We start from the raw sequence: 21,057 nt of genomic DNA, 5'->3' as shown, positions 1-21,057 counted from the left end.
TAAATTCAATATCAGTAAATTCTTAAAAATCCTTAAGCTTTCAAACTTTTAATTTTTCATCAAAATTTCATATCTTAGGCTAGGGACCTCGGAATTTGATTATAGGCATACGCCCAAGTCCCAAATCATGATACGGACCTACCGGAACTGTCAAAATACTTATCCGAGTCTGTTTGCTCAAAATATTGACCAAAGTCAACTCAGTTGAGTTTTAAAGCTCCAATTCACATTTTAATCTATTTTTCACATAAAAACTTTCCGAAAAATTTTATGGACTGTGCACCCAAGTCGAGTAATAATAAATAGTGCTTTACGAGGTCTTAGAATACAGAATTCATTATTAAATTTAAAGATGACATTTTGGGTCATCACAATGCAGATCGAGGGGTTGAAAGAGTTGTTATTTTCCTTAGTAGATTGAAGGCTACTCAAACTTATTAAAATTTTTTGTCTTCTCTGTCTGATTAGTAATCTGTTGAAAATTTAGACCCCACAAATAAAAATTAAAGTTGATAAGATATGAAATATGAAGAAAAAGAAAATAGCAGGTAGATGACAATGTATTTAGAAGCCATTTTAATTAGTGAACTCGCAGGTTTATTCTTATTTTGTTCTTAATATCACATCCAGAGTGAAGGGTGATATTCCAGAAAACTTGTCATACTTCTTAATAATATAAATCGCTTTCATTATTTTCTTGGAAAGCTTCATATAGAAATAATTTTAGTGATGGTGCTTGCAGGTTGCGCTGGTTTGTTTTCTATGTGCGCGTAATGAGTAAAGTAAAAAGTGGCGATGAGTGAAGGAGGAAAAGAAAACTGGCAGTTAAACTAGTCAGTTTGATCTACAATCTACCATAGCACCTGAATATTTTCATCTGGATCTGCACCTTATCTCATATAAGGCAACAGTTGTAAGTTAGTTCAGGTGAAAACTTTTTTACTTATACTTCTTAATTATATTCTAATAAATGAAATGGTTGAATTAATTTATAAGTATTTCTCTAGTAGCCATGTTTCTATTTATTTTAATAGTTTGTTTGTCCAGTACTTTAACGATTTTTATCCGCTAAGAGTGCTGATTTCTTTAAGTTTGCTAGGTGAATAAGTCGTCGTTCTGAAGGGAGAGCAAGATCCTTGAGAAATTATGTATGTGTGTGTATATATATATATATATATATATATGAGAAATTCAATGGGCATTAGATCGATTTTGAATATTGGTACAATGAAACTACTAAATCTCATGACGTAAAAACAATCTAGATTCAATTGCATAAAATTTCCTTTGGATTTGACTCTGTTCTAGTTCTTTTTATCAACTTTTATTTATTATCTGAAAAATTAGAAATCGGAAGGAATTTTGTAAAATATTTTTATTTCAACTGGTGATGGCATGCGAGCAATCTAACTTTATTGAACTTTTTCGTAGTATTCTAAAACTTTTATTGTGTGCTTCGCCCCTTTGTAATAATGTTAAATTTTTTGGGTTTGAATCTCCGGAATGAAAATCTTTTAGTAGTGAGCATTTTACTCCTTAAAACACCTTTGTAATAATATTAAATATTTTTGGTTTAGCTTGAGAATGAACATCTTTTGTAGCGAACATTTTACTCCTTAAACCTATGCCTACCTGGTGCGTGGACTATAATTAGTGCGACCAATTTTAACAAAAAAGAAAAAGAAGGAATATCAAGTATAGAACGAGTTATAAGTAATTAAACGTTGTTGCGTTGCCTTTATTTTGAAGAAAAAGGTCGAGCATAGAGCAAAATCAAATTGTGATCCCCCAGCCCCCAGGTATGAGGCCTTATTTGGAATATATTAAAAGTTTTTACACTTTACGCTGGCAGTAAAAGAAACTAAAATTCCAAAGTTTGTTAGTTTAAATTTCTGACAAATATAAAGTGCGCAAATCTCCTTTTGCGGAGCCGCTTTCTATTGGTGAGTTATCTCGCGCATCTCCTTCTTCCGTTTCATTTCATTCCAATTTCCAATGACAAACCACAATCGGCGGTAATAGTGCATGTAGGAATTCATATTCTGTAGATTTTATTGTGATTACAAAGTGTTTGATAAATTGCCCGAAAGAGGTTGAACTCTTCAAGCAGTAGTTGTCTCTTTTGCTGATGAAGGTATCTGGGGTAAAGAAAACATATGAATTGAACTGGCAACGTGGCACTCTTGTTGTCGTTCCATTTACAATCTTTTTAATGGTAGCGCGTGCATAAACACACAAACATGTAATGATTTCTTCGTTAGTAGACTGTAAACATCTAACAATGGATTAATAAGTCTCATACATGACTTTAGGATGTTAATTAGAACTTATTTTCGCAATAAACATAAAAAGGAGGCTTTAATCAAGGAGACATAATTTTGATCCATCATGATTGTTGCTATAAGTTGATTCAACAGTGAAAATGAGTTTCTCTGCCTTGCACCTTTTCGTCAGTTATATATATTTTTTAAGGAAAGTAAGTAGTTCTTGGGTCAGAGAGAGGACCAGTTTCTGAAGACCTTTTATTTCTCACATTCCATTCCGTGAACAGTTATTTGACCATTATAATAGAAAATAATTCCTCTAGTTTTAGTACATATATATGCATGCATACGTGTATGTAGGTATTTATATTGTTTGATCATGAACTAACTTGGAGTTTATGCATTATATGTAAAGGTAATTCAAGATTCAAAATGAAGCTGAAGATAGTTTGGAGGAAAGTATCTGATTATGTTCGATATGATCTGAAGGAGATTGCTTTTCCTTCATCTTTACCGGACCCTCCCCACATCAAAAAACGTAGGAAACTAACTTTGAAGGAGCGCTATCTTGTGAGTGTTCTTTTTATTTTCTTTCTGGTGAAATCTTTTGATAATGAATTATGGTGATGCATTTACCAGTGATTATTGTTTGTTCTTGGTAATTTTGATTCAGGTGCTGAAGGAAGCGTCTAGGCTTTATGCTGCAAGCTGGGTGAGGGACATTGGTCCTGAACTTCGGCCCAATGATCACAAAAAGAAGAGTGAGATTGAAGACGAGTCGGATGAAGAAAATGGTAGCAGAAAGGAGAAGGAACCCTCAACAATAGAGGATCTAGGTAAAATACCTGACCAGTTATCTTTCATATATGATTGTTTTTCTTACATTTTTATACGCGGATGCTTTACCAGATATATGCTAGATCAATGGCAATACTTTTTACCCAAGTTATTATAAAAGATATGTCCATGTATACATTCCAGGACTGCCCCTCTGCTTCTTTCTGGTACAAATGGTATCTCTATATGAATGATAGGAGTGATACTTTTCTCAAAATTAGATCATACAAGGAGAAAATTAGATCATATAAGGGAAAGTAGGTTCAGAGGAGATCTCTTGTCATACTTTTTTGATTGATGACCTTTTGATGTTAAAACTGGTTGGATGCTATATTGCTCGGACTCAGGTGTGGGCACCCGATACGGGTGCAAATCTAGAGGTTGAATTCTTTATCACGTAAATTTTAGTATTCGGGGATATGGATCCGAGTGCGGATACGGGTGCTGGGACACAGTCAATAGATGTGTAGCATGACGACTATAACTATGTATTACAATTAATTAAAGTTATTGAACTAAATCTAATAAAATTTAATCCTTATAAACACCTAATAGTTTATTCATAAGATATCTCGTGCAATAGCAAAGCGTTATCATACTTTATATGAATGACATAAACCCAAAATCAAATCAAACAATCTATACATATTGGTCATAGATGTCGTTAAAACCCTGAGGTATGTTGACCAAATCCGTTGTGGATCCAACACCCACACCCAAATCGTGATCTACATGGGTGCAATAGGATTTATGAAGGGTCTGAGCAACATAGGTTGGAAGTATTGAATTATCATTGTCTGACTCATATTGGTAAGTATTTGTAAAATGGAGGATTGAAGCTTTTTGGTAAATTAGATCGTGGGAAAAGTAACTAGAAGATTTCTTGCATACTTTTTGATGCTCTGATGACCTTTTGATGTTCAAGCACCTAATGGTGACTTGATGCAACCATAATTTTGTCAGGTTTCGACAATTTTCTAAGAGTCCGTTTCATCCATTTAGTTCTGTTGTTTCATTTTCTCTTTGATTACCTCTTTCCTTATCAAATATTGGTCTCGTAATTCTAATTAATAATGATAGTACAGTTGCATGTTAACATTATAATCTAATTTCCAGTTGATTTTTAACATTATAGGAGTATCTATTTTTGTTAATTATTTGTGGCATTTCTCACTACTTTATCATCTATCCATCTTAAAATTCTCAATTACCCATGCTTGTTTTATGGAAAGTATTTGTTTTTACTGTTTGACATTCTCTACTTTTTTGGCCGTAAGCCACCTCGCAAGTATAACATGCTGCAAGATGCTGGATATCTTATTTTCACAAAAACTTTGCGATAATTTATTGCTCTCCATCTAAATTTTTTAACTGCATAGCGATTGCCTAACACTTTCAATTATATCGTTGTATATTTCTTGTGGTCTCTTCAATTAGTAGATAAGTCCTTTCAGTCGTGTCGAAATCATTTCTAAATTGAGTTATGAAACCTTTGCTCTTTTTTTCCTAGCTGTGGCTGCACGAGGTGGAATGGAGACACTACGACCAGCATTGCAACGAGTTTACATGACAAGAGCTTCTGCATATAAAGATGCACTTAAAAGTTTCATACAAGGATATCAAGAAGGTATTCAACAAACCATGGAGAAAAATAAAGACTCGAAGTCTTCCAAAGACACTGATGCATCCAATTCCATAGGACCAACTTGAGTTCTAATGGACAATTCGTGAGTTATCTTTTGCAATACCGCTGCAAGAACTTGTATTATGTCTTCCCTTGTTTGCGACAATCATGTTAATAAGTATCACCAATTCTCTTTTTGTACATAACTATAATGGTTTCAATAGAAGGGATGATATTAAATGATAATACTCGGGTATGCTACCAGTTTCTGGGCACTACTTTATTTTGCTATATTCATTGTACTGTTGTTGGAAGTTAGTTTGGCAACGTTCTGACTGTCTCATGCCTGAAATTTCTTAGGTATTAGCTGGTGGCTATATGTAGATGCATTGCTTATTCTAACAGTCTTGTTGATGTATTACTTGAAACCATAAGGGAACACCACCTCTATGCTTGACAGCATTGTTTATGTTTAAATTCATTGAGGGTGTATGGTTCGGAATTCAACAGGGAAGATGTTAACCTATGAAATCAACTAGAAATTTGAGAATTGGATCAAGTAGATAACCCTAATCGCCTAAGTCGGTGAGAGAGAAGAACTCAGAGTCGATAGGGTAAATAGAAATTGATCCATTATTTAAAAATAGAGTCAACTAGCTCTATTTATATGTACAAATGAATGTGGCTAGAATTGAAAATATCCGGACAAGGGCCGGTTCCCTGAAGTGTAAAAATGAAAGATGGCCCAATAAGAAAAGGCCCAACATTTAGTAAGCTCAACCAGGATCTGGGCTTGACATTAAGGGTCTATCAGAAGAGGGGAAAGGGGAGACATCAGATTGAGGGTGATTGAACACCAAGCTTGCATAAAAGTCTGTGATGAGGAACACTAGTTAAGGCCTTGGTATGCATATCAGCTAGTTGGGCAGAAGTATGCACATGCTAAAGAGAGATCACCCCAGAAGAAAGAACATCCCTAACATAATGACAATCCACTTCAATGTGTTTGGTGTGCTCATGGAAAACTGGATTTCTGGCAATATGTACGGCCAGTGTTGTGAAGAGCATGAAGCGAGAAAAAGTGACAAACCCCATTTCGCTTAAAGCGAGAAGCGAGAAGCGAAGCGCTCGCTTTTTTGAAGTGAAGCGAATTTTTTTTTAAAAATAAAATATATTGCATAGACAACACATGTAATTGTAAGCAAATGTTCAATACTTCAATATAAAAACTAAATAGTAGTATCAATTAAAGCACAAAATGAGCATCCTATTCTTCTACAAGATTGTCAAATTCTTGTATTCCACTATCATTATTATATTGCTCGTCATCTTCTTCAACTTCTTCTTCTTCATCAACTAGGGACAAAGTAGCTGCCTCTTTTCCCTTCCTCTGTGAACTTGAAGTTGAGGTACTCCCTCTCAAACCATAAATCCTCTCCCCAATTCTACGCGCCTCCGCAACATCACCCCAAGTGAAATCAGAAGTTTCCTCAAATACTTCTTCATCTGCATGATCTTCCGGGACTCCAGTTAGCCATTCATTAGCATGATCGATGCTGTCCAAACTAATTGGATCAATTACATTGCGAGCGTTGTAACGACGCCTCAATGTTCTATTGTACTTAATGAATACTAGATCATTGAGACGCTTCAAGGTTAGTTTGTTCCTTTTTTTGGTATGAATCTGCAAATAATAAGTAATTAGTAAGTTTAGGACAATTGAGATATAATTTAATTATCTCAATATACTAAATCTTTCTTCTTAGTTTTTACATGTTCAAACACGCTCCAATTCCTTTCACACCCGGATGAGCTACATGTTAGACTTAGAACCTTGATGGAAAACTTTTGTAAATCCGGAGTGGAATGGCCATATTGCTTCCACTATTCAACTGTAGAAGTAGAACAAATTTTCAAAACATAATATTGATAAAGAAATAACTTATTAACTATAAAACAACATATAAGCACTCGCTCACCTGGTGACTTCGTCTTTCTTTGTCTAATCGCCATGTTTTTTCCAAAAAGTTGCTCAGCGTTCCTATAAATACTAAATTGCTCTGTTATTTTATCTTGCACGGATTCTTCAGGTATCAACTTCTCAATACATTCATAGTATCCATTCCACAAAGGTTCATCTCCTAGAATCCTTTCTTCATTGTCATAAAACAGTTCCGGGTTCAAAACAAGTCCAGCTGCATGCAAAGGGCTATGAAGCTTACTATCCCACCTTTTATCTATGATCTCAAAGACTCTTTTGTATTTTCTTTGATCACTAAACGAGACTTGAATAGCCTCCTTTGCCCTATCCATTGCTTCGTACAAGTAGCCCATTGGTGGCCTTTTCTCCCCATCCACCAAACGAAGCACTTTAACTAAAGGACCACCAATCTTCAATGCATGAACCACATTGTTCCAGAATGAAGGAGAAAGTATAATATCTGCAGATTCTCTCCCTCAAGCTTCCCTTCCATAGGCATTGTTAGTGTACTCATCTGAAACAAACAACTTCTTCAATTTGCTTTTTTGCTCATACATCCTATGCAAAGTCAAGAAAGCAGTAGCAAATCTTGTCTTTGCGGGTTTCACCAAGCTTCTTTGTTTAGTGAATCTCTTCATCATATTCAATAACAAAGGCCTTTGAACAATATAGGAATGCACTCTAATTGCCTGATTAAAGATTGAACTAAAGGGTCTTTCCTTGAAAAAGTCACTAAAGATCAAATTAATGGAATGTGCTGCACACGGAGTCCAATAAATATGTGGGTACCCAGCAGACATCAAATCTCCAGCTTTAACATTTTCACTGGCGTTGTCCGTGACAACTTGAACAACATTTTCTGCTCCAATAGAGTCTATTGTACTCTTGAACAAAGAGTACATTTTGGTTGAATCAGTCGAAGAGTCGCTTGCATCAACGGACTCAAGAAACAGGCTTCCCTTAGGAGAATTCACCAAGATATTGATGATCATTTTTTCATTTCTCGCCGTCCACTTATCCATCATAATGGAACAACCAAACTTGTTCCATTCTACTTTGTGCTCCTCCACGATTTTGTTCACCTCTGCTACCTCTTTTTTTAGATATGGCCCTCTAACTTCATGATATGTTGGAGGCTTCATTCCTGGACCATATTGACCTACGGCCTCAATAAAAGCAGAAAAAGTGTCAGTATAATTAACACAATTAAAAGAAAGACCTGCATCATACATCCACCGCGCAAACATTGTAATTGCACGATCCCTCAAAATCGTTTTGGCATCAATTTGAGGATTACCACTTTTTCCTTCCTTATCTCCAGATTTTTGCGAGAAGTAACAATCCATAGGACCTTTGGTCTTGCCAGTAGATCCACAACTAGAAGACATTGGTTGCATCCTTCCCCGCTTTTGTGATTTTGGTGGAAGCGACGAAGCATCGTCACCTTCTTCTGTTTCATCATCGTCATCAAGATTATACAGTTCTTATTCATGAATCAGTTGAGTCTTTAACTCTTTCTTTTTATGAAGGAATGCTTTCAAATCTTCCTTCACATGCGATGGAACTTTAGGACAAGATGCGACATTTGGATCACCGCCGATTAGATGCGCTTTTTGACGATAGATTCCTCCATTTGAAATCTTGTCACAAAAAAGACATCTAATTGCCATCTTGTTGGTCTCGCAAACTCTTTCAGAGTAAGCCCAAGCCGGATCTTTCCTATCTTCTTTTGGAGCCATTAAAAGAACAACTACATAACACATAAGAAAGGCAATAAGAACTAAGAATAAACTATAAAGGATATAAAAAATCATAGGAATTATCTGATAATAACTGGAAAAATTGGGCAGTAAAATTCTGGAAAAATTGGGCAGTAAAATTCTGGAAAAATTGGGCAGTAAAATTCTGGAAAAAATTCGCCAGCATTTCGCTGCTTTTTGGACGTTTAGAAAGAAAAAGAATAAGAAGAAGAAGAAGAAGAAGAATGGAAATCAGAAGTTCAGAACATACCTGTTGAAGTCTTGAACTTGAAGTTGAAGAAGAAGAAGAAGAACAACCCTAGTTGATGATTTGAGATTCTTTCAGAAATCAGAAGTAGATGAAGAAGAAGTCGTTGCTGTTGGAAGTTGAAGAATACTAGTCGCTGTTGTTGAAGATCAGTGTTTAATCAAAAAAACTTGTTTTTAATAAAATAGGGTTGAGTATTTTAATACAGAGAAGCGGACGCTTCTTCTCTTCGCTTCGCTTTCCCCGCTTCTCGCTTTTTACAGAGAAGCGGTCGCTTTTACTGACCTGGGTCGCTTCAGCAAGCTGAAGCGCTGCCTTTCATGCTTCGCCTCTCTTCTCTCTTAAAGCGATGAAGCGAGCGCTTTTTTAAACACTGTGTACAGCAGCTTGACTGTCACAAAAAATAGAAACAGGAGAAGTAATAGACAAACCCATATCAGCAAGAAGCCTAAGCAGCCAGGAAACCTCAGCAACCACCTGTCTCAAAGCTCTATATTCTGCTTCAGCAGAGCTTAAGGAAACAATAGGCTACTTCTTGTACTTCCAAGAAACAGGAGAATTACCAAGAAGAACAAAATATACAATAACAGATCTCCTTGAGATAGGGCAGGCAGCCCAGTCAGAATCAGAGTAAGCTTTGAGGGTGAAATCAGAAGAGTTGCTGAGTAAGACACCCTGAGCAGGGTCATTGGCAAGATATCTGAGAACATGTAGTGCAACCAACATATGAGGAACTTTAGGAAACACCAGAAACTGGCTCAAATGTTGAACAAAGAAGGAGATGTCAGGCCTGGTGTGCTGTGAGAAATTCAGTTTGCCAATCAACCTTCTATAGATAGAAGGATCAGAAATGGAACCACCAGAATCAATATAAAGCTTGTTCTGGGGATCAAGAGGAGTAGTAACAGGCTTAGCCTCTTGACAGTGAAATCCTTTGTGTACTTGTGTTGATGGGCTATATAACCATCTTGTACCAGAGAGACCTCAAGACTAAGGAAATAATGAACAGAACTAAGATCTTTGATTCTGAACTGTTGATCTAAAAAGGCTTTCAAGTTTGCAATTTCTTGACTATTATCACCAGCTAAAAGGATATCATCCACATATACTACCAAAATGACAATGGAGGAGGCAGTGATTTTGGTGAACAAAGAAGAGCCGTTCTTGCTAGGGGAGTAACCTCTGGAAAGGAGAGACTGTGAGAGCTTTGCAAACCATTGTCTAGAAGCCTGTTTTAGACCATAGAGAGATTTCTTCAATTTGCAAGCTAAAGAAGGATCAGAGGAAGAAGGAGCAACACTCAAACCCAAAGGAATTTTCATGTACACCTCTTCATGGAGATCTCCATGTAGAAAAGCATTGTTGACATCCAACTGGTGGACTGCCCAACCATGCTTGACTGCTAAGGTGAGAAGGCACTTGACAATTGTAATCTTGACAACTGGACCGAAAGTTTCAAAATAATCTATGCCCTCTTTCTAAGAATCACCTCTAATCACCAATCTAGCTTTGTATCTCTCAATTGAACCATCGGAACTTTGTTTGATTTTATAGACCCATTTGCATGGTATGGCCTTCTTCCCGGGAGGCAAAGGGACAATGTCCCAAGTATGATTTGCCTCCAAGGCTTGAAATTCTTTAATCATAGCATCCTGCCAGGCATGATGAGGTGCTGCTTGATGGTAAAACTGAGGTTCATGCATGTGAATCTCAATAGAGGTAACCTTGGAATTCACAGGAAAAGTGGGAATGGTTGTGTAGCAAACATAGTCTTGAAGATAGACAGGTGTGTTAGATTCTCTAGTGGATCTCCTAAGGGGTATAGAAGAAGGAACAATAGAAAGAGAAGAGGAATGAGTAGCTTGAGGAGAAGAAGCCATTGGTGAAGCAGGTTGAGGAACCTGAACAGGTGAAGGTGCAGAAGTTGTAGCAGTAGGTGAAATGTCTGTAAAGGGATCAGGAGAAATAGGAAAGCAGTAGGAGGAGATGATGAATGATAAGGGAAGATATGCTCATGAAAAATGACATCCCTGAAGAATAAGATGGAATGAGACGTAAGATTGAGCAATTTATACCCTTTCTTTCCTAAAGGATAACCTAGAAAAATACATGGAGATGCTCTAGGTTAGAATTTATCCCTACCCACCTTTGGCAAGGTAGCAAAGCAAAGACAACCAAAGGTTCTTAGATGAGAATATGTAGGAGGATGACCATGAAGTTTCTCAAAATGTGACAAGTTGTGTAAAACACTAGAGGGAAACCTATTGATCAAGTAGGTGGCAGTAAGCACACAATCACCTCAATATTTGACAGGTAGTTTAGATTGAAATAAAAAGTGCTCTTGATGTTTCCAAGAGATGTTTGTGTTTCCTCTCAACAAACCCCATTTTGTTGAGGAGTGTGGGGAATTGTGGTTTGGTGAAAAATACCAGAATCGGCAAAATAGGAAGAGATTTGAGCACTGGAGCCTAGCTCAAATGCATTATCAAACCCCTAATTGTTTGAACTTTAGAGTTAAAATGATTCTAGACCATGGAAACAAAAGCTTTGATAATAGAAAAAGCATTACTCTTACAGGAAAGTAAGTATGTCCAGGTCACTCTTGAAAAGTCATCAACAATAGTCAAGAAATACCTAAAACCATTATATGTCCTTGTATGATAAGGACCCCATAGATCAATATGTATAAGTTGAAAGGAGTGAGTGGACTTGATAGTGCTATCAAGGAATGGGAGTCTTTGTTGCCTAGCTAAGGGAACAAATAAAAGATTTTTTTGAAGACAATTTATCAGAAACAACTGAAATAGATCTCATTTTATTAAATGGCATATGCACTAGTCTTTGATGCCAGAAAAGATCAGCTTTATTGATAGAAGAAACATGATTGCAAGTAGTTGTACAAGCACTGTAATCAAATGCTCCCATAGCAGAAGAGGCAATGCTGGGATCCTGAGTTGCAACAGATACTTGAGACTGTTGGAATAGGCTCATGAGATGTTGATACTGCTCTTTAATGAACCCATGGACTGGACTTCCAGGCAGGGCTTCAGGAGCTGAAAGAGAATCAGTTCTAGGGTCATCAAGCTGAACACAGGCTACAACCTTCTGCCCTTTGGTAAATTTGAAGTCAGGAGGGAACCCATGCAGCCTATAACACTTGTCAACAGAATGACCAGGTTTTCTACAGTATTTGCACACAATGTTTGTCCTTTTATTCTCAAAACTGATTTTCTGAGAGTAATACTTGTTTGTTGAATTATTTTGAACATGAGTAGATTTGGCATGAAAGGAAATTGATTCAGAAAGAAATGAAGATCCTGAAGTTTGAATTTCCCTTTGACTCTCATCATGTAGCAACATTGAATAGGCTTTACTCAAAGAAGGCATAGGAATCATCATAAGAATGTTACTTCTAACATTGGAGTATGTTTCATTCAACCCAGTAAGAAAATGAATGAGTTTTTGTCCTTCACTGCACTGTGGTTCTGCTCCACAGGTACAAGCTGGACCAAATGAAGCAGTTTTTAACTCATCCCATAATTTTCTTAACCTAGTGTAATAACTAGCAATGTCACTAGAACCCTGAGAAACTCCACCAATTTCTCTTTGAATTTGGTAGTATCTACTATCATTAGATTGACCATATCTCTCCTTTATATCCTTCCAAAGATCCCTTGCAGTGTCACAGTGAAGTACACTATCAGCAATATCCCTAGACACTGAGTTACTCAACCATGCAAACACCATGTCATTGCATCTTAGCCAGTGATCATACAAAGGAGAGTCAGGAGGTAGCTGAGTGATTCTCCCATTAACCATCCCAACCTTGTTCTTCGCAGATAGAGCAATAAGAACATTCTTTCTCCAAGATACATACCCAGTACCAGAGAAAGGGACAGTTACCAGTGTAACTCCCGAATTATCTGATGCATGCACATACAACGGATGAGAAGGATCAAGTGAGGTACTAGGGGGAATTACAGTATGCGTAGGTGAGGAGGTAGAAGTCGAATCTGGGGCCATGCGTGCAAATCAAAGTCGAAAATAGAGATTGAAACTATTTCACATATACAACAATGTCTCAATCCCAACGTTTCATATCAAATACACAGAAGACCAAACACAGATATGAACAATTTTCAAAATTAGGGCACAAACTTGAACAATCTATCAATCACTGTGGGGAATCAAAGGGATGTTACCGGAATTCCTTGATTGAGCACAAGGAAAGTGAAACCTGATCTTGCAGAGGCAAAATTTGTAGAAAGCCCCAAACATTGTCTGAACCATCGAAATCGTCACGGAAGACCGTGATTGACGAAACCAAAGGAACCAAACCGATGAAGTGATGAAGAGCGTTGCGGACAACTCGGATCAATGCTCTGATACCATGTTAACTTATGAAATCAACGAGAAATTTGAGAATTGGATCAAGTAGATAACCCTAATCGCCTAAGTCGGTGAGAGAGAAGAACTGAGAGACGATAGGGTAAATAGAAATTGATCCATTAATTAAAAATAGAGTCAACTAGCTCTATTTATATGTACAAATGAATGTGGCTAAAATTGAAAATATCCGGATAAGGGCTGGTTCCCTGAAGTGTAAAAATGAAAGATGGCCCAATAAGAAAAGGCCCAACACTTAGTAAGCTCAACCAGGATCTGGGCTTGACATTAAGGGTCTATCAGAAGAGGGGAAAGGGGAGACATCAGATTGAATAAATCCACCAATGTGCATTTCTCCAAGCTGCAGAAACTCCCTTCATGAAGCATGTACATTTTAAAAACTTCATGCCTCCTTGGGGAGCGGCTATCACTTTGTCCATTAAGATAGGTCTCTGTAACTTGGCCTATTTGTCACTGTCTGTGGGAATCCTTATTAAGTAATTGTTGCCTGGGTCATGGGTGGCTGCTTGGTTGAAATCCATCAAGTGCATTGGTTTTTATTTTAGCACATTCTAATAAAAATTTCTGACAATGTCCTAGAAATCATAATTCTATCTTTGTCATTGGTCCTTCATAGGCAGACATCAAGAATTCTTCTAATAGTTCTCGTTCTCCAACCAATGCTCTACTTTTTTCAATCGTTATTTTGTTCATAACAATTGAGAGTACTTTGTTTGGAACGTATACTGCATCTTTATGTGAATATCGCTATCCTTATTCCTTTCCAAGATTAAAGGTTCCTGCCCAGAGTTATCAACATGACTTTTACCATTAATTTGTCTTAATGGAAATACACCATTTGCTTCCCTCACAGGCGTAAAATGCAAGGAAGTTGCTATAAAAGCATAAAGCTGAAGGAAACACTTTGCTTCTCTTAGATTTATTCTTGTACTTGGTTTGATGATTGACTTATCATTACCAGAGGAGTCAATTTTGTAACTGGTCGCTGGTTCTAAATTCTAATATGCGTCTGGTGACCTCCCACTTGCAGGAGCACTAGAATTTCGTGAGATTCCTAACAAAAGTCAATGATGGTAATCTTCCAGTCTTCATTTCTTAATTAATGGTTGACTTTGACAGGTAATAATGCTACCTTGCTTTGCATCTTTAGTAGTTAGTCATACTGTTGAACTCTATAAACCGTTGTCAACTTGTGTTGGACTCGGAACATGTAACCAGGATGACTAGGATATAGCCTGTATCATACCCCTAAGTAGGAGTAATTGATATGCTTCAGTAGTTGTTTTCATTTTTTATATGCTGATGCATTTTTAGGTCTGTGAATTAAAGTTTACCGCTTTCAAATTTTGAGCCCCGACCTTGTTAAGCATGCTCTTATTTCCATCAACCTTTTCCACCATTGTCCAGTGAGGATCGCCCAATGCATCTCAAAAAGTGCTTTGCTTGGTTTGAATCATAAATCAATACAAGTGTGTTTGACTATCAAAACTAATAATAGTATAACATTATTTATTAAAAGTAATTACTTTCACTCAGTAATAGTTTGTTATTAACTAGTATAATCTCAATAACAAACAAAGATTTTGCTTAACAGAATTGTTAGAATGCTGCACTTGTCACTCCTTAGTAATATCAAGTTTCCAAAAATGTATAAATGGTCCTGAGCCACCCTTTTGCCTTGAAGTTTTGGGTGGGATGTTAAAGACTCTTTCACATAGTATCCAAGTCAAATTTAGTGAGCTCGTTTGCACGCCCACTTTCTCTCTTCATATGACTAACATTTCATTAGTCTGTTGAGCCTAATCTTTCTCCTTTATTTCCAGGTGCGCTCCTGTTGAGCTTTCTTTATTTTTTTTTTTAAAAAAGAAGAAAATAAATTCAAATCCATGCATAAATCCTGGAGTTGGATTACACGTGCGGAAGGATATTAGAAGATTACACTTGTACTTATCGGTTGTTTAAAAATTTTCAAAGGGTTTTAAATGATCCTTACTACTTCATTCATTACTTTAAAGTTTTGGTTAGGTACTCAGAAAATCTGAACCATGCATGTGCGAGCCAACTAATTTGAGAAGGATGCGTAAAGTTTGATGCAAAAGGTCTTGTTGATCTTGCATTCTGTCATTTTTACTTTGACTGACTTCTTGAGAATTGAACTCACAGTTTCACAGGTTATATTGACGAGTCTTTTCATCAGTTTTTCATATGAATCATCAATACATACAGTACATTGACCACAGTACTGTGGAACAAAAAGAATTCTGCCCTTGAATTATCATCGAAATGTGTAAAAAAAAAAAGGATGTTACCTGTCAGTTTTTAGATTCTTGAAAACAAACAACTCATATTCTTTCAATTGGGTCTTTACTTACGTCAATCTGTACTTGGGTGACGCACCTACAATCTTAATCTATCCACCTTTGCTCCACTGCCCAAATGCCCCACCGTTCAAACACCCTGATGTCTCTTTCAAAGTTCCTGGACATTGGAATTGGGAGGTGTGGAAGTTGATATACACCACCTTTTTCTCAGGAAAGCAAGTTGCCAGAAAATCTGGGATTTCCCCTTTTCAAGTTTTCTTTGCTTGTTTTTGACATTCCAAGTGGCCCATAAAAGTCAATACTTATGTCACATCTCAGATCTTATCCCTGGTGATATCTCATATGGTTCATATCACTCGAGTAATCCACATCCTGTTACAACCATACAACATAATTATTAGCAATTCCATCATAAAGGTTTGATATTTCAAAAAGAATAAAAAAGGAAAATAGAAGTAATGATTGTAGTGTGTGCATGTGACCATCCCTGCCATGGACCACTGGTTATTTGGCGATAGAGATAGCTAAAATTGTCGTAAGGCTATATACATATTAACTTCTCTAAACTCCGTTCGTCAGATTAGACGGGGTTTATTATTGTTGTTTAGAGACAGCTAAACTTTTACTTTTCAAGTATCGAAATGGATACATATCCCACTTAATTGCTACTTCGAAGAGTAAAAAATTGTAGCATAGTTGCTTCATGTTAAAGGGTTGACAACGTCATGCACTTGACTTTACTTATGCATCATTAAATGGTATACTACACATATTTATCTCAAGCAATACGTGTGTTTCCTATTGATTATGAAACTATATGACAATCCTTGGACCTCTTAATCCTACTCCTACTGTTATTGATCTTTAGTCAAAATGAACGTAAATGGCCCCATCAAATCTTTCTTTTAATACCTAGCTAGGCATGAAAAGAATACTACGACTATATACAGGATTTCTAAGGGTAATTAAGAATTGACTATTTCTCTTACAAAAAGTTGTTTGCTCACTTCCCAAAGCTAAAATAGTACTTCCTCAGTTTCATTTTCTTTTATATGAATATGCTTGAAAAGGGAAAATTTTAAAATAAGTCTTAAACATATCATATCATAATATTTGTATAACTATAAAAATTATGTCATTAAAAGTAAAATAAGAATTTTAAATTTAAACTATTTTTAGTTATAAAAATATATTATTCTCTTAGAAATAAATTAAAAAGAAATAGTGTCACAGAAAACAACAAAGATAGTACACAGTAAACTAGCATATGTTAGGTGTGATTTTTATTTATTGTTGAGGAAGCATATAGTTTGATTATAGAAGTCGACCAGTAGCTGGCCAAAGCTAATTCGTTTGACTCATCTTTCTAAATATCTTTTGGGTCGGGTCCACAGAGCAGACCCAAGTCGGTCATCTGCAACTGCGAGGGTTGATGTGTTGTGTTAACACACTATTTTTAAAGATATGACACTCTTAGCAATCATTTTATTGATGTTATTCCCAAGGTGTTCTCCTTTTACACGATTCCAGACATGTGGAAAACATAAAGTAGATGGTAAGAAGACAAAGAAAAAGTAGAGAAAATTTGGAAGAAGAAAAGATAATTTCCCTGTTATTTCTGCTAAAACGAAAGGAAAGAAATTGAGATAGAGGGAAGGAGAGTATTATTCGAATTTCACCTTAAACCAAACAGGGGAGTGAAAGTATTAACAAATGTTATTTTTTTAAAAAATAAACCAAGAAAAAATTGTCACATCAAATGAAATACAGGAATAATATTTCTAGAGGTGTGGAACTAAAAGTAGGGAGGAGAAAATAGTTCACTACAAGTTCCAAAACAGCTTACATGATTTCAAATAGTAGCAAATTTGATTTCTACGACAAAAGAAATTACTTGTTCAAATAGACTACTTAAAAATCGTGAGATATTTATATGTTTCTTGGCCTTTAGTCCTTTACTATGACCTATTTCCGATTTAACTACAATACACATGTTAGCTAGGTGCATTGTATTTTCAGAATTAAATATTATGTAGGGCGACTGTAGAGTTGTGTATACATCTGTCTCACCAAAGGAAACAAGAAAATCAAAGTTGGAAATCGGACTAGTCATATCTATAATTCCCATCACTATTAAAAAAAACTGAAATTACTTATGAATTTCGTCGTTGATTTGTCGCTAAATTATTAACAGAATTTTTTGATAATCTATCACTAACCTATCACTAAATAGAATTAGCAACGAATTTTTTTATTTAGCGTTTGTTGCTAATTCCTGTAATTTTTAGTAGTGCATAAGAAAGTAATTAAAGTTTTAATTAATAAAATAAAGAGCGTAGCGTACCATGTTATTGTGATGGTTATTTTTAGCATGGGAAGAGGCAGGCGCAGAAGGATTGGAACAATGGACTTGATATTGGTAATGTAGCTGGCCAGCTTGACCCTGATACTCATGACTCTGTTGGTGGTGGCTCGGTGTCGACGAACCATCTGAGGTCGATGGTTCGGACCACAAAGACTCGTCTACTTCGCACTCTGCTAGGTTCACCCCAAACAATCTTACTTGTCTCCGTGTGTTGTTCCCATTTGCTGCTGTTTGGTTGTGCATTGTTCTTCTTACTATATATTTAATTTGTCACGAAAAAAATGAATAAATAATAAATAAAAACAAACAACCATTTTTCAAATGTGAATTTGCAGATTGTATATAGACATTATATGAATTCTGTGCCTAAATGTAAACCGTATCATCAAAGCTATATACGGTTAGTGTGTTAAGATCAAATATTCTGTGCCCAAGTTATTCGTTGAAGAAAAGTTAAGTGTGTTAAGATCAAATAGACCTAATTGGTTGTTGGTTGGTATATATATATATATATATCATGCACACACACTATTTCAAAGAGCCTATACCCATTATAAAATAACACAACAGCAGTATTTGTTTATTATGCTGCTCTCAAGTTGCATATATATATATATATATATATATATATATATATATATATATATAACTAAGAGATGTATTAGAGGCAGAATTTTTACTAAGAGAATTTAAAAAATAAAAACAGTAAACACGCAAAGAAATTAAACAAATTAACACCTAATATATATATATATATATATATATATATATATATATATATATATATATATATATGAAAAAATTAAAATGACTTTATATACGTAGTGTAATTTTCGGGTGAAGGGGACTTGGTTGAATCAGATGGGAGAAAAAACATAAGCAAGTAGCATGCCGCTTGTTGTTAGTATTAACTATTAACTAAACTACATGTAATAAAAAACTTGCATGGATCAGGGGCGGATTTAGGGGGCGGAAGGGCGGAAGGGGGTTTCGAACCCCCTTCGTCGAAAAATTATACTGTATATATAAGGCAAAATCTGTTGTTTACCTCTATATATTAAGTTTTGAACCCTCTTGACATAACTCAAAAGTGTAGCTTAGTGGTCAAGGGGGTTCAAAATCCTTGAAATGTTATAAGTTCAATTCCCATTGACTACAATTTATTTTTTCCAAACCCCCTTCGCGGAAATCATGCCTCTGCCACTTGCATAGATTATTTATGCAATGTGTCAAAAATGTACAACTCTTCCCAACAAGGCTGCAAAAATAAAGAAAGAAAAGAAATGTTTCCAACCCCTAAGACAAGTTAAATTTTGATGAAAATTCTTGATTTACTAACTTTACTCCTTACAATTCGATAAAATCGTCTACTCTAAAAAAGTATTATTATTATTATTGTTACTAGTATTATTTTTGGTGGTTGTTAAATTTTCTCATTTATGTATTGTAAAGTATTTCTTTACACAGAGAAATTAAATATATACATACTGGAAAATAATATAACTATACCAGCAATACGGAAAAGATAGAAACGTGTAGTATTTGTCTGCATGTAGGTACAGTACTACATCGAAAATGAAGAAGAAAAAAAAAAAGAAAAAAGAAAATAATACCTGCATGAAGACAGTCAGGTTGGTATGGAACACCTGCCGACGGATAAGGATGCCCAGACCCACCGTAGTACACCTGGCCCCACCCACCACCACCGCCTCCCGGCGGAGCAATACCACTTTCTTGCTCCAAAACGGTGGCTCCAGCGGCGGCGTTCCTCCTCCTCCACCCAATAAATGTCCGGTCGCCGTCTAACCGGTGGCGCTCGAACAAAACGAAATCACCAGCATCTAATTTTTTCTCCTTCACGAAACGGCTCCATCCTTTTGTTAATACATAACTTTGACTACTATTCCAATATGAATATCTAAAAGTCCATAATTTCCCTAACTCGTCCTCGAAATTCAGTAAAAATCCCTTTTCGCCCGAGTCATTTTGTGTCCCGTTAAGAGGGAAGTGTTTTTCGGCGTGTTGTTTTGGGATGACTAATCTATTGAGCTTCCCTACATCGCTTGGTGTTAATGGTTTCTCAAACAAACGTTCTTTTGGGATTTCATTTTCTTCTAATCGGTTGCTATTAGGACAGAGAGAAGTAGGTGTAGTTTGGTTTTTGTAAGTTGGAGATGAGGATTTTCTTGTTGATTCCATGATATAGTGTTGTTTTGTTGTACACCAGAATGGTTCTGTAAGTTGTGAAGAACAATGGTTTATGGACATCTCTCACATGAGAAGAGAGATAGGGAAAGAGAGAGCAATGGGTTATAAATGGAGCTTCAAATATCTGCTCTGACGGTTTAAAACTATTTATACAATTAAATTACTTTGGATTAATTTGGTACGATCGATAGGTAAAAATAATTCTGTGATAAAATTTTAATACCGCTTTACTCTTTGTTTGATTACTAATCATGAATAAGTTATCCCAAGATTACGAATATAGTATTCGGATAACTTATACATGTAAAATGTGGAATAATAATTACAGGATAAAACAGTAAAATTGACAATTTAAAATTAACAAACAGTTAGAATAACTAATTTCAGCAAAACTAATCTCAGTATAATTAATACACTAATATAACTAATCCCACCATAACTTGCTTTCAAACCAAACGATCCCTTAAAAGATAGTAATTATAAATAACACTTACTTATAACATATAACTTAAATACTTATAAATTACCTATGCAGTGATGTAGGAACGTGGAAGGAGCAGGTAGGAGGGCTGTATTTGAACAGAGGGTGTGTGATTATGGTTTTTAGGTGTGGAACCCGTGGGAACTATTTGAAGTGGCAAGAAATTAATTTAACAAAGATGAAAATGAGAGAGAGATGCAAGTACAACGGTACGTTTGTTTAAGGTATTTGCCTGATAAGAAAAATCAATCATTCGTATTCAGACCTATTTACTGTTCTGCAAGTACAAAAACATTGTTAAATACATATGAAAATATAATTAAGTAATTTGAACAGTGTTATTTCTAACCGTATAAATTGTTCAATAAGATAGTCATACACTTTAATATGATATAAAAACAGAAAATATCTTAGGATCAAAATTTATTTTCATGTGCTTGGTCCATGATACATACACAACAAGGTGAAAATTATAGGTTCACTCTCTTAGATGCATAGTTTGGTGAAAATTACAGGTTCACTCTTAGATAGTATCATACCATTTGATTATGAAAATAAAAAT

At 35.7% G+C, this 21,057-nt stretch overlaps 5 protein-coding genes across 12 annotated transcripts; 1 reads left to right on the top strand and 4 right to left on the bottom strand.

Moving 5' to 3' along the window:
* The first annotated feature begins 537 nt into the window (after positions 1-537).
* Positions 538-15,146, top strand: LOC104098245 (uncharacterized). Of its 8 annotated transcripts, XR_011413702.1 has the most exons (7): positions 538-638; positions 743-927; positions 2,680-2,834; positions 2,938-3,100; positions 4,612-4,828; positions 14,151-14,239; positions 14,944-15,146. XR_011413702.1 is itself a non-coding variant. In XM_070195019.1 (6 exons), the coding sequence occupies exons 3-5, from the start codon at positions 2,697-2,699 to the stop codon at positions 4,809-4,811; spliced, it is 501 nt and encodes a 166-aa protein (XP_070051120.1). In that variant the 5' UTR covers positions 538-638; positions 743-927; positions 2,680-2,696; the 3' UTR covers positions 4,812-4,828; positions 14,151-14,415. The 8 variants fall into 8 exon arrangements, 7 of the variants coding, with proteins under 7 accessions (XP_070051120.1, XP_018627000.1, XP_009603213.1 ...); XM_070195019.1 differs by lacking the exon at positions 14,944-15,146 and having other exon boundaries at positions 14,151-14,415; XM_018771484.3 differs by lacking the exons at positions 14,151-14,239; positions 14,944-15,146 and having other exon boundaries at positions 743-913; positions 4,612-4,971.
* Positions 5,924-8,419, bottom strand: LOC138891366 (uncharacterized). The gene is made up of 3 exons (XM_070195018.1): positions 6,705-8,419; positions 6,499-6,617; positions 5,924-6,409 (listed from the first exon to the last, which is right to left on the bottom strand). The coding sequence occupies exon 1, from the start codon at positions 8,101-8,103 to the stop codon at positions 7,183-7,185; it is 921 nt and encodes a 306-aa protein (XP_070051119.1). The 5' UTR covers positions 8,104-8,419; the 3' UTR covers positions 5,924-6,409; positions 6,499-6,617; positions 6,705-7,182.
* LOC138904386 (uncharacterized) lies at positions 5,993-7,038 on the bottom strand. Its single transcript, XM_070192888.1, has 2 exons — positions 6,697-7,038; positions 5,993-6,409 (listed from the first exon to the last, which is right to left on the bottom strand). The coding sequence occupies exons 1-2, from the start codon at positions 7,036-7,038 to the stop codon at positions 5,993-5,995; spliced, it is 759 nt and encodes a 252-aa protein (XP_070048989.1).
* Positions 8,191-12,736, bottom strand: LOC104085735 (uncharacterized). Its single transcript, XM_009589848.3, has 7 exons — positions 11,614-12,736; positions 10,203-10,658; positions 9,688-10,154; positions 9,277-9,595; positions 9,095-9,210; positions 8,717-8,849; positions 8,191-8,456 (listed from the first exon to the last, which is right to left on the bottom strand). The coding sequence occupies exons 1-7, from the start codon at positions 12,734-12,736 to the stop codon at positions 8,191-8,193; spliced, it is 2,880 nt and encodes a 959-aa protein (XP_009588143.2).
* A 137-nt stretch (positions 15,147-15,283) lies between the features above and the next one.
* LOC104085734 (B3 domain-containing protein At2g36080-like) lies at positions 15,284-20,175 on the bottom strand. Its single transcript, XM_009589847.4, has 3 exons — positions 19,420-20,175; positions 17,786-18,060; positions 15,284-15,813 (listed from the first exon to the last, which is right to left on the bottom strand). Exons 1-3 carry the CDS (start codon positions 20,072-20,074, stop codon positions 15,763-15,765), a joined length of 981 nt encoding a protein of 326 aa, XP_009588142.1. The 5' UTR covers positions 20,075-20,175; the 3' UTR covers positions 15,284-15,762.
* Positions 20,176-21,057: the final 882 nt, after the last annotated feature.

This window comes from Nicotiana tomentosiformis, chromosome 2 (assembly GCF_000390325.3).
Source record: "Nicotiana tomentosiformis chromosome 2, ASM39032v3, whole genome shotgun sequence".
NCBI lineage: Eukaryota > Viridiplantae > Streptophyta > Magnoliopsida > Solanales > Solanaceae > Nicotiana > Nicotiana tomentosiformis.
This window is presented reverse-complemented; position numbering and strand designations above follow the sequence as displayed.